The sequence below is a fragment of the Cucurbita pepo genome, chromosome 7 (assembly GCF_057944985.1).
Source record: "Cucurbita pepo subsp. pepo isolate OVF chromosome 7, ASM5794498v1, whole genome shotgun sequence".
NCBI lineage: Eukaryota > Viridiplantae > Streptophyta > Magnoliopsida > Cucurbitales > Cucurbitaceae > Cucurbita > Cucurbita pepo.
The window spans coordinates 11,381,756-11,397,934 of NC_141804.1; the positions used below are offsets into that span (position 1 = coordinate 11,381,756).

The 16,179-nt window shown below is 36.5% G+C and overlaps 3 protein-coding genes across 18 annotated transcripts; all 3 read left to right on the forward strand.

Annotated features, from left to right (window-relative positions):
* Positions 1 to 117: 117 nt before the first annotated feature.
* Positions 118 to 2,369, forward strand: LOC111798119 (zinc finger CCCH domain-containing protein 39). The gene is made up of 2 exons (XM_023681096.2): positions 118 to 1,466; positions 1,833 to 2,369. The coding sequence occupies exons 1-2, from the start codon at positions 728 to 730 to the stop codon at positions 2,078 to 2,080; spliced, it is 987 nt and encodes a 328-aa protein (XP_023536864.2). The 5' UTR covers positions 118 to 727; the 3' UTR covers positions 2,081 to 2,369.
* A 1,841-nt stretch (positions 2,370 to 4,210) lies between these two features.
* LOC111798926 (plastid transcriptionally active protein) lies at positions 4,211 to 6,541 on the forward strand. Of its 4 annotated transcripts, none has more exons than XR_015421615.1 (5): positions 4,211 to 4,392; positions 4,525 to 4,673; positions 5,072 to 5,141; positions 6,163 to 6,285; positions 6,387 to 6,541. XR_015421615.1 is itself a non-coding variant. In XM_087125277.1 (4 exons), the coding sequence occupies exons 1-3, from the start codon at positions 4,267 to 4,269 to the stop codon at positions 5,115 to 5,117; spliced, it is 321 nt and encodes a 106-aa protein (XP_086981403.1). In that variant the 5' UTR covers positions 4,211 to 4,266; the 3' UTR covers positions 5,118 to 5,141; positions 6,163 to 6,364. The 4 variants fall into 4 exon arrangements, 2 of the variants coding, with proteins under 2 accessions (XP_086981403.1, XP_086981402.1); XR_002815740.2 differs by having other exon boundaries at positions 5,072 to 5,125; XM_087125277.1 differs by lacking the exon at positions 6,387 to 6,541 and having other exon boundaries at positions 6,163 to 6,364.
* A 1,442-nt stretch (positions 6,542 to 7,983) lies between these two features.
* Positions 7,984 to 15,167, forward strand: LOC111799186 (uncharacterized). 13 transcript variants are annotated; one of them, XR_015421743.1, is made up of 6 exons: positions 7,984 to 8,141; positions 9,013 to 9,452; positions 10,127 to 10,722; positions 11,256 to 12,420; positions 12,531 to 12,623; positions 14,709 to 15,167. XR_015421743.1 is itself a non-coding variant. In XM_087125651.1 (5 exons), the coding sequence occupies exons 2-5, from the start codon at positions 9,051 to 9,053 to the stop codon at positions 11,270 to 11,272; spliced, it is 861 nt and encodes a 286-aa protein (XP_086981777.1). In that variant the 5' UTR covers positions 7,984 to 8,141; positions 9,013 to 9,050; the 3' UTR covers positions 11,273 to 12,862. The 13 variants fall into 13 exon arrangements, 5 of the variants coding, with proteins under 5 accessions (XP_086981777.1, XP_086981776.1, XP_023538389.2 ...); XR_015421744.1 differs by having other exon boundaries at positions 11,256 to 12,409; XR_015421741.1 differs by lacking the exon at positions 14,709 to 15,167 and having other exon boundaries at positions 11,256 to 11,582; positions 12,365 to 12,420; positions 12,531 to 12,862.
* The last annotated feature ends 1,012 nt before the right edge of the window (positions 15,168 to 16,179 follow it).

Genomic DNA, 16,179 nt, shown 5'->3' on the forward strand with positions numbered 1-16,179 from the left:
GAAATATATATTTAATTCAATGGAGGGCGGACACGTGTAAGAAGCAGGAATAAGTGGGACCCACAGAAAATCTGCTTCCACGTCATCAGTTGTTCGTTTTAACTCCCCGTAAAATCAGGTTCTTTTTAGCGGGTATTAGGGTTTTGGGCTTTAGGGTTTTGAATACGTTCCATTTTGGCGATTTGAGATTCCATGGATTTGAATTTTTAGCCTTCGCAATATCTGATTTTTCTAGGGTTTTCTTTCTCCTTGGCGGCTAGGGTTTTTGATTCATGGATCAATTTTGTTCTTACATTTGTCTTCCCTTTTGCCGCTTTCAAAATATATAAATATATAATCACCAGTCCTCCACTTTCGCCATTGCTTTGATTTGATTCCGTCTTCCATTTATCTCGATTCCGCCGGCATATGCGTTTCCGAACGCTGTTTTGATCATTACTTGAAACGGACTCTTTTGTTCCTTTGACGAATTCGGCTTTAATTTTGGTCAGTATCATCAGTGTTCTTCTTTCCGAGGCTGTTTTTGTTACTCTTTTCGATTATTTTTGTGGATATCTCCTTTAGTTTGTTGTTTTTCTGGTGTTTCATCACATCGGTACAAGCGTTGGTTCTGTAAGGAATTTTGTTCTGTGGTCGTTGTTCAAGCAGAGTTTTCTCTAGATTGAAATTTAAAGTTGTTGATTCGTTGTGTTTATTGATCGAAGAGATCTGGATTTGATTTTAGAAGATGAGTTTCAATGATATCCGAGGCTCTGTTATACCGCCGCCTCTGCATCCTTATGGAGCCAATGGCGATGCCACTGGTTGCTGGTCTCAGTATCCTAGGAACGATCTATTTGATACACAATCGCAATTTGAACCACAGCTGCCTCCATTCAAAAGAGCTAGAAATTCTGAAGAAAACCAATCTAGAGTTCAAAATGGTCCAGTGAATAAAGGAATAAACAATATCTTCTTCAAGACAAGGATGTGTGCGAAATTCAAGCTTGGTTTGTGTAGGAATGGAGCGAATTGCAACTTTGCTCATGGTGCTGAAGACATGCGACAACCCCCACCAAATTGGCAAGATATTGTGGGGATTCGTGAGGATGATCAATCAGTAAGTAACTGGAATGATGATCAGAAAATAATTCAGAAAATGAAGCTTTGTAGGAAGTTTTATAATGGGGAGGAATGCCCTTATGGAGATAGGTGCAATTTTCTGCATGAAGATCCTGCTAAATTTAGAGATGATTCTGGTAGGTTTAGGGAAAGTTCAGCTATAAGCATTGGAACTACTGTAACTCCATTGATGAATGGTAATGATTGTAGCTATTCTGAACCTAGCAGAGCTGTTTCTTGTTCTGCTTCTGATTCTCTTCGAGGTAATGGAAATGCATTCTGGAAGACGAAGTTATGCACTAAGTGGGAGGTTACTGGTCATTGCCCCTTTGGTGATAAGTGCCATTTTGCTCATGGCCAATCTGGTATTGATACCTCTCCTTTTCTCTTTCTCTGTAATTGTGTAATACTGTCATAACATGTGGATTGGAATTCTGATTAGCCATTTGATGAACTGACAATCATGATATGCTTTGAAAGTTCTTCATAGTTAACTCAACCATGTTTCAAGCATTCGAAAGTCGTTCCAAACAAACTCTTAATTTATTTAGCATCTTTGTCGTGGCGTCCTCTTTGAAGCATTTGACATTGTGATTATACTACTTTGGGATGTTGACTGTTCTTTATGGATCAGAAAAGTTGTTCCAAACAAACTCTTAATTTCCTCTTTGGAGCGTTTGACATTGTGTGATTATACTACTTCGGGATATTGACTATTTTTTATGGATCAGAGTTACAACTCTCTCTTGGACGCGAGGGGGAAGTATCTAATCCTGCCCTCAACATAAATCCTCTAGTTGTGGCCATGGAAGCATATCCGAGTTTGGCAGCGAGTGTCGCGACCTCTCCCCTACCAGAGGGTCAGGCGAAGCCGTGCTTGCTGAAATGGAAAGGACCCAAGAAGATAAATCGGATCTATGCCGATTGGCTTGATGATTTGCCTCTATCTCCAACCTCAGCCAGCAAATTGGAGGTTTGAGTGTTTTTGAGTTGGAAGTTGTTTGTTCTTGTTTTGTTTTGAAATTGGTTTGGTGAGATTCAATTGATTAGTTTCAATATGGGGGTTGGGCTGGTGCTGGTTTTTCTGAATCATTGAGTGTAAAAAAGCAGTTTTGCTGAGAATTTTTTGGGGGGTATGGAAAGAAGAGAGAGAGAGATAGGTATATCTTATATTGTTTGTTCTTCATATTTGTTCATATCCCATAGAAAACTGGTTTGAAATTGTAATGTAATTCAATATATTCCGGCAAATTTGTTACTATTGTCAATCTGAATGAATCTCCAATCTAATAGGTTTCATAGTCAACGAGTGAGTATACGTGTCATACGTGGCACGAGTGAGTATACGTGTCATACGTGGCACGAGTGAGTATACGTGTCATACGTGGCACGAGTGAGTATACGTGTCATACGTGGCACGAGTGAGTATACGTGTCATACGTGGCACGAGTGAGTATACGTGTCATACGTGGCACGAGTGAGTATACGTGTCATACGTGGCACGAGTGAGTATACGTGTCATACGTGGCACGAGTGAGTATACGTGTCATACGTGGCACGAGTGAGTATACGTGTCATACGTGGCACGAGTGAGTATACGTGTCATACGTGGCACGAGTGAGTATACGTGTCATACGTGGCACGAGTGAGTATACGTGTCATACGTGGCACGAGTGAGTATACGTGTCATACGTGGCACGAGTGAGTATACGTGTCATACGTGGCACGAGTGAGTATACGTGTCATACGTGGCACGAGTGAGTATACGTGTCATACGTGGCACGAGTGAGTATACGTGTCATACGTGGCACGAGTGAGTATACGTGTCATACGTGGCACGAGTGAGTATACGTGTCATACGTGGCACGAGTGAGTATACGTGTCATACGTGGCACGAGTGAGTATACGTGTCATACGTGGCACGAGTGAGTATACGTGTCATACGTGGCACGAGTGAGTATACGTGTCATACGTGGCACGAGTGAGTATACGTGTCATACGTGGCACGAGTGAGTATACGTGTCATACGTGGCACCAACCGAGTTAAGCGTACCAATGGGATAAATTCCATTTCTGCAGCTCAGTCAAGAAAGAGAATAGAAGAAGAGATTCAGTCTGTCCCTTAGCCTAGTCTATATCTACAGCTGACGCAACTCCGTACCGACGCCTCACTATCTACTACCTACTTATTAATTAACGGCTAAGCGATTGAGCTTTCTTTCCTTAACTAGCTGACCTGAGTAACCACCTTAACTATCTTTTCGACTTTAGCATAGGCCTTCCTTCAAACGGCCCCTGTTTTCTTTTTTGAATTAGAATAGAAAGAACGGGGCCTCACTTAATTAACTATTTGTATAGGATGAACGGAGGATGAAAGACAAAGTCAAGGGATTGGGTTCGTTGGATGATAGAAAATTCTGTTTATTTGGCTATTGATGTTTCGAGTGAGATGGTTTGGGTTCTGAATTTGGGCATTAAGAAGAGAACATGGGAGGAGACAAGGGAAGTTGTCTACCATAGTTCTCCGCTGGTGTTGTGAGATCCCACATTCGTTGTAGAGGAGAACAAAACATTTTTTATTAAGGTGAAAAGTTTTAAAATTGTGTAAGACTGACAATGAAATGTAACGAGCTAAAGTAGACAATATATGCTAGCTGTGGAAACACTTCTTTCTAACAATCCGTTTTAAAATCGTGAGGTTAACGATGATACATAATTGGTTAAAGTGGACAATATCAACTAGTGGTGCCCTCGACTATTACAAATGGTATCGAAGTCAAAACACCGTTGCATTGTGCTTCCACAAAGACACTAGCGGTGACCTCGATCTATTACAAATGGTATCAAAGTCAGATACCGTTGAATTGGAAGAATTTTGACCATTGTGCTTCAACTTTTCCAAAAATACCTTTGAACCTAAAAAAAAGATGAATTATATTAAATAAAAAATAAAAAAAAAATCATTAATACTCTATTTAAAAAATCATAAATTTTTCTAATTTCCAAAAAAATTCAATAATATTTATAAATTATAAAAAAAAAAAATTAAAAAAATTTGGTTGTCAAAAAGGCAACATATAAATGGAGAGTAAAAAGAACCCTCTTTTTGTCTCGTCTATTTTATCTGGTTTCGGAGACTCTCTCACCTTCCTAGTTCACCAGAGAATGGTACCAAGGCAATTGCGAACAATCTTCACCGGCGCCGCCGTAATCTTCGGCGGAATTTTCACTCTTAGGTTCGGTTCCTTTCTCACTATCCAAACGCTCCGCCACACCGCCGAAGCCAAACAGGTAATTCATTTTTCACTACGAATACACATCTTTCTTTAAAATTAAACTTGTATATCGGGAATGGAAGAAGGCTCGTTAATTCTGAAGCATTTCTTTGATACTATTCTATTCGGATTTTCAATTTTTCGGCAGAGAAAAATCGCTTTGCCCTGTAGGGCTTGTAGAGGAAAAGGATTCTATATTTGCAAATTATGCCGCGGAAATGCAGTCATTCAGTGGTCGCCATTGTCCGATCCTATTGCCATGAACCCCTGCGTGTGCCCGACTTGTGAAGGAAATAGGTTATACTTTTCACCCCCTTTGATCTCGCCTGCTGCTGCTTGTTAGAATTTCCGCAGGATTAGGTTAATGGCATTCCGTTCTTTATGATTTACTCGCTAGATTGTATGTTCATGTCAAATCCTATCCAGAATCTCGAAAATGCGGAACCCTAAAATTGATTTTTGGGTTTTTGTTTGTTTGAGACAGAGTTTGTTGTCTATATATATATTAAAAGGTTAAGATTCTAGAGTTCTCTCTAATTTGGGCAGTTTCAAAATTTGAAGATTATATAGTAGAAAGCAACCAAAATTTTGCTCCTTCTTAGGAAAATTCTCGGCTTCCCTCTCGAGTTTGATTCCGTTGATTTATGTTTTCTGGTGGTGATGTTCTTGTTTTACTGGATCATTTGATATTGCAGGGTGCAGCATTGCCTAAACTGCCTAGGAAAAGGATATGAAGTATGATTGACCTTGTAAGTTTCTCATATAGTAAGTGAAGTGATTTACCTTTGCATTGTATTAGTTCTTGGTGAGATTTTTCACTTGATTATCGTAATCTAATGGATGATCTAGCTCTAGTTGTATTTCATCGTAGTTTTAAATGTTAGGAATCACGACCTCTAGACTGGTATGATATTATCCACTTTGAGCATATGCTCTCATGGTTTTGCTTTTGCTTTTCCGAAAAGGTCTCTTACCAATAGAGATGTATTCATTCTTTATAAACCTATGATCATCCCCTTAATTAGCCAACGTGGGACTCCCTCCCAACAATTCTCAACAATTCTCCCCTCGAACAAAGTACACCATAGAGCCTCTCCTGAGACCTATGTAGCCTTCGAACAGCCTTCCCTTAATCGAGGCTCGATTCCTTTCTCTGGAGCCCATGAACAAAGTATACCCTTTATTCGATACTTGAGTCACTTTTTACTACACTTTCGAGACTAGTAATTTCTTCGTTCGACACTTGAGCATTCTATTGACATTACTAAGTTAAGGGCATGACTCTGATACCATATTAGGAATCACAACCTCCATAATGGTACTATATTGTCCACTTTGATCATAAGCTTTCATAGTTTTGCTTTTGGTTTCTCCAAAAGGCTTCATGCCAATGGAGATGTATTCATTACTTATAAACCCATTATCATCCCCTTAGTTAGCCAATGTGGGACTCCTTCCCGACAATCCTCAACCGTTTATGCTTTTAACCATCATATACACTTGGCAATGCAGTAAGAGATTTGACTAGACGTTATGGGTTAAAACTTGTATTTGTGTCCTTACTGAGATATTAAGCATTAGACAGTTTTAGTTGTAAGAACATGTTAAGTGACCTGCCTGCTTTAAATATGAACATGTAGAGCTTGTTTTAAGTCCATTCTTTCACGTCTTTGCTGGAAAACTTGAATGTTTCAAAACAAATGCAATAAGTTGCTTTAATTATACTGCAAACGTCGATAGGGGACGACCAGTTTGACTCAATCTATCCCATGTAATGCAATTGCAGGTGTAAATTCCATCAGAAATCGACGAAAATACGAATGAACGATCGAAAGGTGTCTCTTTCAGCTGAAGAAAGGTCATTTCATTGCTTAAACTGCCATCCACACCTCAGTTATTTGCATATAAGGTTACTTGTGATTGTGAACTCTTTGAGATTGTTCATTCTTTCATGATTAAAGTATATGTTGGCAGAGCATTCACACTTCCATTGCTTGTTCTTCTTTTTAGTTTGGTGGGTGGAAAGTTAATCTGACAAGCTTGAATCATGTGATGGAATGGAAGAAGACAAGTTGTTTTTAGGTAGAAAAACATGTAAAATGGTCTCTATGATTTGATAACGGGATTATGACGTTGAAATCACAACGACCAAATTTGCAATTCAACCTTTTTTCGTTAGAACTTAGCTCCTATAGTTTCAAAACTTAGAAATTTCGCTCGTGTAGTTCGATAAAACTGTCATAAACAAGGGGATTTATGAAGATTTTATCAAACTATAGAGACGGTTTACAAAATTTTATCAAATCATATAGATTAAATTCGAAGGCTCTCGAAACCATTAAAACCAAATTTCTAATTAAAGGGACGTTTAAAAGGAGCTGGCAAAAACGTGATGTATTAACTTCTAAGATGAAGATGCTTTCTTGTACGATAAATATTTCGGTTATATTATAGTCCAAATATATATATATATCCCAAAGATCATTGCTTCAAGCTTCATTTTGCTATAATTATTTTTAATCTTAGCTTTATTCCTTTTCTATCAACTACTTAGTTAGGTTTTGTGTAACAATAAACTAACTATTAATTTAAATTAATTCCAAGTGGAATTAGATTATATTGGTTCTAAGGATTGACCATATACACATTTCCTAAATAACCCAATATTAAATAGCTTAATGATTTTATTTTATTATATAGTTCGTTAAAATATATTGACACGTTCATACTTTATCAAAGATTATAGGAGGAATTTTTATAAAAAAATATTTAATTTATCTAGACTGATTCTTTGCTTGAAAATATTAGAAATCAACGCGTAAAAGCAATGATTAATATGACATAAATTCTTATCAGCCACTATGTTATGAAATCGTCGTCCTTTCAAAGTTTTTATTTAATATTTGACATTTTCATTTTTTAATAAATTAATATTTGACTCTTCAATTTGTTTCTTTTTAAAATTATTTAATAAATAATTTCTTGCAAATACACAAAAAAAATTATTTAAAAATTAATTTTTATATTTTAATTATGGATGAAAGTGGTTAGAGCCATGTTCACACTTATGCCTATTTTTAAGGGGACACCCCTTTTCCCCAAGTAATTAATTAATTTTTTTAATAAAAAAATCTAAAAAATAGTAATTATTAATTTTATTTTAATTATAATTAAGAATAATTTTTTTTACTGGGGGGAGGGGTAAATTTACTGCTAGTTTTAGTAAGAATCCCAATAAATTAATTATTTTGGTATTTAATATTTAAAATTCTATTTTTAATCAAATAATTCATTTTTTTTTTCATTTGCTTAGTTGCCAATTTTCAAATTAAGGCTGCTTTGACCTTTTTAGTCTCCTCTTAAAGTTTGGTCAAACTTAACTCTATTTAAGTTTATATTTAGAAATTGCTTACTTGTTATTTTATTTTATTTTATTTTAAAAATTATTATTAATAATAATAATTATGTTTTAAATTATATATATATATATATATATATATATTGAAAATTATGAATAGTGTTACAAGCTATTCTTGGGATCTTGGGAAACCGTAAAAAGATTAATAATTTATTTATTTTTATCTCGGAAGATTTGTTGATAATTTTTTTGAAAAAAGGGATTTAATGGGTTTTTGTAGAATCCTACGGAAAATTGCAATCCTCACACTTAAAAAATCAAATATAAACAAAAAATAAGAAAGGCAGAGGCAAATTACAGAGGCAGTGAAGAATTTTTGTGATATCAAAATTCTCTCAAATCCCAAGGTCAGTGAAATCTCTTCGATTGTTCATCATTTTCTGGGTTCAATCCGTTTCTTTGTTTACAACCCAGATCAAAATTGCAATGATCCTTCATGTTTTTTTTTTTTTTTTTTTTTTTTTGATCATTCACTTTTTGTTTCTTGGTTCATCGAACTCTACTTTTTGCTTCTTCTTGGGTCAATTTCGATTTTCTCACCTGCTGTTTGGTTGCTTGGAAAAACAGAAGAAACGTCGAGAAATTATTTGGTATTCATTGGTTTTTGTTGCAGTAGAGACATTTTCAAATTAAAAACTTAAACTATGTTACTTTTAGTTCCATTCTCTATTTGAATGTCGGCTTTCGTTTTCATCGTCTCGTTTTGAGATTTTGAGGTTTTATTTTCGTTTCCGTTTCAGCATTTTCTTACCAATCTATTATCGCTTCAATGCGAATTCCAAGTCGTTCTGTTCCGATTCTACTGATTCTTATAGTTTTGCTTGATTGTCTGTTTAGTTGATGAACAAAATTCCAAATGCTTTCTATCTTATTGTTGTATTCTTGTTCAGCAATCCAGATTCGAGAGACGATTGTCTAATCGTCTCTTAAAGTGAATTATATTTATTCAAACGTTTCAAGATTTCAATTGCCTTTTTATGTTCTTGTTTTTGTTTAATCGTTTGATTACATATGAAATACTCTCGTTTGTGTTGTTCTCTCTAATTTCGAGCACTATTCGATTATATACGAACAGAAGAACTTCTGGAAATCTGTTTATATGTCCTTTGGATCAGTTTGAGTAATTTCATTGCACATTTTCTTATTTTAGTTTCATTGAGGTAGAATTTTGTGTTGTAATTCTCAAGCTTTTTTGCTGTTTCTCCTTGAAATGAACAGATAGTTTGCTCAGGAAATCAGTTCACGCATCAGCAAACATGAGATTCAGGAAAGGAAGCAAAGTGGAAGTGCTAAGCAAGAAGGAGGTGCCTTCAGGCTCGTGGCGTTCGGCTGAGATTATGTCTGGCAGTGGTCACTATTATACTGTTAGATATGATAAATTCGAGGGTGGGAGTAATCAAACTGTTGTCGAGAGGGTATCTCGTAAGGCTATCAGGCCTTGTCCGCCTTCTCTGGAAGTTTTAGAGAATTGGATCCCTGGCGATGTTGTGGAGGTATTCAATGATCGTTCTTGGAAAATGGCTACGATTTCTGAGGTTTTGGGGAAGAACAACTATTTGGTTAGGTTACTTGGTTCTTCTAGTGAATTCAAGGTCTGCAAATTCGACATTCGGGCAAGAAGATCATGGCAAGATGACAAATGGGTTTTGATGCACAAGGTAGGTAGCATTTTGTTGATCACTTTTCAATTATAGCTGTTTTTGTTGTTAAACTGTCAAATGTTTTTAAAGAAGTTTAAAATTGCAGACGTGCTAGAAGTTATTGTATATTGTCTTGGTTTCACTTCACTGTGTAACCGCCCAAGCCCACCCCTTGCAGATATTGTCCTCTTTCAGCTTTCCCTTTTGGGCTTCCCTTCAAGGTTTTAAACGTGTCTCAAAGCCATACACCGGGCAGTGTGCCAGCGAGGACGTTGGCCCCCAAGGGGGGGTGGATTGTGAGATCCCACTTCAATTGGAGAGGGAATGAAGCATTCCTTATAAGGGTGTGGAAAGCTCTCTCTAGTAGACGCGTTTTAAAAACCTCGAGGGGAAGCCTGAAAGGGAAAGCCCAAAGAGGATAATATCTGCTATTGGTAGGCTTGAGCTGTTAGCTAGTTCTTAAGTTTTGTTTTAGTTAAAGTCCTTCAATATTTAGTGTGGTGTATCTTCTCTTTTTACGATTTGAGAACAATGTTTAGTTGAATTTTAAATTTATTCAAAATTGAAGCATGTGTGCTTAATGTTCTTTTCTTTTTGACTGAGGGCCCAAAATAGCGATTAAAAGCAATACTTTTCCCTCTCCTTCATGCTATGTCGTCTCATATTTTTTCCAATGTTACTTGTGCACACAGAGGTCTGGCAATCGTGGCGATGATAGCAAAGAAGATGCGAATGCAAGTTCTAGATTTTATGGTCTGAGCTCCCAAATTCAGAAATTCCAAAATGTTCCCAACTTAGACACTTGGAGAAGGGGATCAAACTATGAGTGTTCTCAAGCTGAAACAATGGGTAGAGCTGGCTTGAAATGTAGAACGTTGAAGAAGAAGCAAAGGTATCATAAAGTTGTTGCTCGAAATCCATCCACGTTGCACGAGCATGGAAAATCACTAGTTATCCAAAGAGGTATGCTGGGGGGAAACATTGGAGATGCTTTGGATAGAACCATCATTTCTGAAATGAATTGTGATAGGAAGAAACAAATGGGCGTAGCTTACCATTCTTTTGCAGAAAACTTTGAACTAAATGATGCTGATAGAGCTACATGCTCTGTTGGTAGTTGCAGTGTCTCTAACAGCGATCACCGTGGGTTACGTTGTCGAGTTTCTATTGGCCACAATGAAGACACAGATGGTTCTACGGGTGATGCCGAATCTTTTTGTCATTTGGGATACAGAACTGACAATTTTCTTCTGCCCAGAGACGAGCCATTGGAAGCTGAAATCCATAGGTTAGAGTTACATGCCTATCGATGCACTATGGAGGCATTATATGCTTCGGGTCCTTTAAGTTGGGAAAAAGAATTATTGCTTACCGATCTACGTCTATCCCTCCATATATCAAACGACGAGCATTTGATGGAAATAAAAAACTTAGTTTCCACAAGTATTTCAAGTAGATGAAAAGTAAAATGCACTTCTCTTCAAGTTTTAAAATTCTTATCTGTAGAATTCAATGATGATTCATGTGATTGTCCCTCTAATTGTAAAAAGCAGTATGAGATGTTCTTCTTTTATTATTTTACAACAGCTTGTGGTCTAATTTTGTAGTGTACAAACAGCTTTATTGAAGTTGAATTTATATTAGCTCATGAAAGTGTTGTGTTCTTCTCGTTGTCCATGTGTTCATACTATTACGGATGTTTATTTTGTTATATGCACAAGTCGGTTAAAGAAAAACGGTATTGTTACAAAGTTTTCGAGTTGCTTTGGATAGTTTTTGGATCGAATCTTTTCTTCACCTTTTTCATATGACCTTTTGCAGAGTCTATCCTGCGATAGCTTTATCATCATCATTGTACCACTTGGAACTCTGCGATATTTCACTTGGGAACATAATCGATGCATTTGTTCCAGTGTTCGCCACAGTTCTAATTGTGTAAATAAGATTCTCCATTCTCTTTGCATATACAACATGAAAGTTTTATTTACATTTCTTGTGAAGATGCATTGATTTCAGTTTATATGGGTTATTGCATCAATGCAATCGAGGACATGCTTGAGCCCGACATCCTTCTGCCTGTGGAGGATTAGACTCTTCTTCACGTCGGGGGCTGATCGGTCTCGTTTCTCAATGGTTGAAGTTTGAAAGGTTGTACTTGAAACCTTAACACTTATATATAAATGCACTCTTTTGCTATCAACATGATTTTGTTACATTTGTTAATTGTTGACACGAAACGAGGCAATGAACTACTTTTACTAGTTTCATCTATTATACGTAAATCCGTTGATTCTTGCTACATGTCTCTGTCTCCAGGAGATCCTCATGAAAAAATCTTCAAAAAAGAAAAAAAGAGATAGAAAGAGAGAAAGCAGCAGCCTAGAACATTGTTTCTAGGATCTGCAGATAATATTGTTTCACTGACCCTCATGACATTACGAACTGTCAATAGTTTAGATAAGAGCGTCGTGTACAGTATTCTAAGTCAATGCATTTGTTTTTGTCTCTAAGCGGACCGAGCTACCTGATAGATAAGGTAAGCTTGTGAAATGCTCGTCTTTTATCTTTTAACGACCCTGGTGGTTAGGTATTGAACGTCATGTTTTTCACTGGATTATACCTCTACATCAGTTTATATATATACATAATGATTCAGACAAACATCTGCTAAAGAAGGAGAAAGAAGCTGACAATTTTTTGGTAGGTTTTTGAGAGATATCTACACATCCATGTTCACTGTTATGTGTACACAAAATATTGTGTATCTAGCTATCAATTTTGGCTTTCAAATATGATCATATTACTATCATAGCGCATCTGTTTCTCTTTGATGAGAATGTTGACTTAAAAGTCAGCAACTCCGGATTTTGGGGAGCGGGGGGGGGGGGGGGGGGGTGAGTTTTTCACCGTGGTAAATTTGTATAGTGCAGGATTCAATTATGACCAGACAACCCGACATAGAATACAAGATCCAGGTAACATAAAAGTAATGGTTTCTGTTTATTCCTCATGCATTGCATGTATATGTTTTTGCCCTTAGAGTAAAAGGAAGGTTACTTGAGAAGGCGTGATGGTGTTCTTATGTGCATTCTGCAGAAATATCAAGCTAGAGATGTATCGTTCGATCTCGGCGTTAAAGCGAGTGTAGAACTTGTCTCAAAGCTGTGGGTGGATTTCCCCTCATAAGATGTGAGCTTTGCTCTATAACTATCATGCCTGGTTTGAACATTTGAATCCAAACAAGCCTCATCTCATTATTAGCTTTTACTTTCTTAATTACTCTTCCTGTGCTGATCATGCCTGCTTTTGAGGAATTAGGAGTACCGCTGTTCATAATTGAGTTGCAAGTACAAATCACATTCATTTGTTGTTCTTTTGCACAGATGGCATCTATCACAATGATTTTTCCTCCTGTTTTTTATTTTTTATTTATTATTATTATTATTATTTTTTTTTTTTTCTGTTCTTCATCTTTACTTGTGGTTCAATTTGGCATTATTTCTCGACCCCGAAAATTCAGAATCTTGAGTATTCTTTTAGGATGAGCATTGTAGTAGCTGTTTGCTTTTTTGTAAGGTATAGTACAAGAATGCAAACCTTGTTTCTCAATTATTCTGCTCTCTGTTTGAAAATTTGCCTGCATGAAAACAAAAAACAAACAGGGTTTTTTTTGGTACTGATTGGTACTGATGGGGCAGCTTCCAGTTTTTCTTGCTATCATCTAGTGAATTGGTCTAAAACAGTGTGTTCCTGGTAATTCCTAGGTGACTTTCCCATCTGGTTGATTGTTTGAACTCAAGACATCTTCTGAAGTTTTCATGTTAGTTTGTTTGATGTCGTGAGCTCAAAAAACATGTTCAAATAGGTTTGTCTTCGAACATTTAAAATTTTGATTCATTTCTATATTTACTGCCAGCAGATTTTGTTCTCTTTGAGTTTGTCTTTTTTGGGTTTTTCCTCAAGATTTTTAAAACGCATCTGTTAGGGAGAAGATTCCAAATCCTTATAAAGAATGTTTCGTTCTCTCTCCAACTGATGTGAGATCTCACAATCCACCCCTCTTCGGGGCCCAACGTCCTCGCTAGCACCATTCCCTTCTCCAATCAATGTGGGACCCCCCCCCCCCCCCCCCCCCCCCCCCCAATCCACCCCCTTCAGGGCCCAGCGTCCTTACTGGCACACTACCTCGTGTCCATCCCCTTTGGAGCTTAGTCTCTTCGCCTAATATCTGGCTCTGATACCATTTGTAATTGGCTCTGACACCATTTGCAACAGCCCAAGCCCACCGCTTGCAAATATTGTCTTTTTTAGGCTTATGTCCTTTCGGGCTTCCCCTTGAGGTTTTTAAAACGCGTTTGTTAGAGAGAGTGTGAAAACCCTTATAAAGACTGCTTCGTTCCTCTCTAACCGATGTGGGATCTCACATTTATGCTTTTGATATTTGAAGCTACTTTTAGTCCTAACCATTGAAACTTTATCCTTAGTAAAATGACCCAAATGGATAATAGATAAAGTTTAGGGACTGGATCCAAAACTCTAGAACTTTAGGGGAAAAAAATGATGGTATAAAAGATTTATGAAACATTTAATGTTTGAAGTAGGTGAGATTTAAGGGATGTGAAATTGAATATGAAGAACCACAATGCCTAACCATCCAACCAACAAGATAGTAAAAACCCCACTAAGTTTTGTTGGGCCAGCAGGTGTAGTCTAATCAATGCATTGTTTGTAACAGTCTTTATTGCAACCAAGCCTATTGTGCCACTATAACAAAGTCTTACTTATGCCCTCCCCCTTCATAAACAGCCTTTTAGTGCTCCATTAATGGTACAGGTAATCCCATTCAGTGGACTCTTGTTTTGTTTTTCCACTATACAAACTTTATTCGAAGTATAGGTAAATTAGTTAAGGTATCGTACCTTCGACTTAAAAAACTTTACAGTATTTTGTACTTCCATCCGTTTGATCCTTGAGATGAGTTCTTTTACTAGATATTTGTATGAAACGTATGAATTAACTTTATACTCGTTCAGTTTCTTGATCTGTTTGATCCTTGAGACAAATTTTTGTCGTTGCATTTTTAGTTGATATACATTTACTGTAACGCTGAGTTTTTTGGTCCGAGTTCTTGTCGTTTCATTTAGTCGGGTCGAAGTGTAAAAGAAAAAGAAAAAGAAAAGGAGTGAAAGGGAGTAGGAATAATGAATGATTGGCACATGGGAGTTTGGTGAGTTATAGTTTAATCACATCTTTTCATGTTTATTGGGGAAGAAGAGGAAGAAGAAGTAGAAGAAGATGATGATGATGATGATGATTCTGTTTAGAAACAGGGAATTGGGTGCTGAGAGAGGCCTTAGCCTTAGCTGTTTGTAGGCTAATGCAGGTGGAATTGTCATCCAGTTCACCAACAGAGCCCCAAGTTTTGGCTAAAATGAGCACTGCATTTATGTGGCTCCACGAAATCCTCTCCTCTTGTCTCGCTTCCTGCTCTTCATCATTGCTATTCCCATGTGCTTTTGCCTCCCACACACTTAGAAAGAGAGAGAGAAACATCCCGAAACAGCCCCTCACCTCAGTGGTATGACGTTTTATTCTATTCTGGTTCAAATCTTTGATCTATCTGTCGAGCGTTTATATCTTAGTTAATTGAATTATATTCAAGTTGATTAAAAGACTCTCTTTAGTCGTGGTAGAAATTATTATCTTAATTGATGGATTTGTTTATTCTATTCATATTCAAATTTTTGATCTATTGTCAAGAGTTTATGTCGTTCAAGTTGATTAAGTGACTTTGTTTAGTCTTGTTGTAGTAATTATTGTACTAATTGATGGGTCTGATACGTTGTTTTGTGAAGAAATGGTGTTAAATGAGTCATTAGTATAGCTGAATCGTAATACAATCCTAGTTCGAGTGGTGTTTTGGTACGAGTGATTCATTACGAGAAAAATGATTGCATCGATGTCTAGACAAGGGGTCATTAGATTGTTGTAGAAAGTGGTGTTTTAATTTTGGTCTTAGATGAAGTGAATTATTGGTGAAAAATGCTTTACTTTGATGGTCTTAAATGCAAGTGTATTATTGTGAAAGAAATAAGGCTAATTTGGTACAACTATATCTTACTTTTAAGGACTTATTTGTGGAAAGTGATAGTTTTAATGAGCGGATTTAGATCCATAGATAAATAATTGTCGAACACGTCTTAAATATGAACGTCCTTTTATGAAAATGTATTAATGGGTCATTTTGTACAACTGTATTCATTATAGATAATGACAATTTTATGCATTGTTCTAAGGTGATCATTGTTTCGATTCTCTTAAAATATGATCATGCTAGCCGAATACTAGTGCTATTGAAAATATGATAGCGTGATGTTTAAGAACAGATATCAGTATTGAGATATCAACATAGTTGTACTAAAATCGAAGCTTATAAATGAGGTAGTTGTGTTCTGATTGTACAAAATTACGAAATTAAGTATAAATTCGATGAACCTATTCCGACCCATCAAATAACTACGAATATAAATAGTCATAAAGACGCGTGTCCTCCTTTCTCATTCATTAGCAAAGATAAGATTTCTCTCGCTCAAACGTATTTAATTCGAGACATTGAACCCATTACTAAAAATTTCATAAATAAATAAATGGAAATTAATTTAATCAGTTCTCATAAACTTTTAATTATTTATAAAATGAGTGAGATTTGCATTAATTTCCAAGTAAAATAGAGCTGTCATCATCC

Excerpts from the sequence above, each read along its gene's own strand:
- LOC111798119 (XM_023681096.2), top strand. The coding sequence starts at position 728 with ATGAGTTTCAATGATATCCGAGGCTCTGTTATACCGCCGCCTCTGCAT. Across the intron at positions 1,467-1,832 it reads TTTTGCTCATGGCCAATCTG|AGTTACAACTCTCTCTTGGA; the intron begins GTATTGATACCT and ends TTTATGGATCAG.
- LOC111798926 (XM_087125277.1), top strand. The coding sequence starts at position 4,267 with ATGGTACCAAGGCAATTGCGAACAATCTTCACCGGCGCCGCCGTAATC. Across the intron at positions 4,393-4,524 it reads ACACCGCCGAAGCCAAACAG|AGAAAAATCGCTTTGCCCTG; the intron begins GTAATTCATTTT and ends ATTTTTCGGCAG. Across the intron at positions 4,674-5,071 it reads CCGACTTGTGAAGGAAATAG|GGTGCAGCATTGCCTAAACT; the intron begins GTTATACTTTTC and ends TTGATATTGCAG.
- LOC111799186 (XM_023682613.2), top strand. The coding sequence starts at position 9,051 with ATGAGATTCAGGAAAGGAAGCAAAGTGGAAGTGCTAAGCAAGAAGGAG. Across the intron at positions 9,453-10,126 it reads AATGGGTTTTGATGCACAAG|AGGTCTGGCAATCGTGGCGA; the intron begins GTAGGTAGCATT and ends TTGTGCACACAG.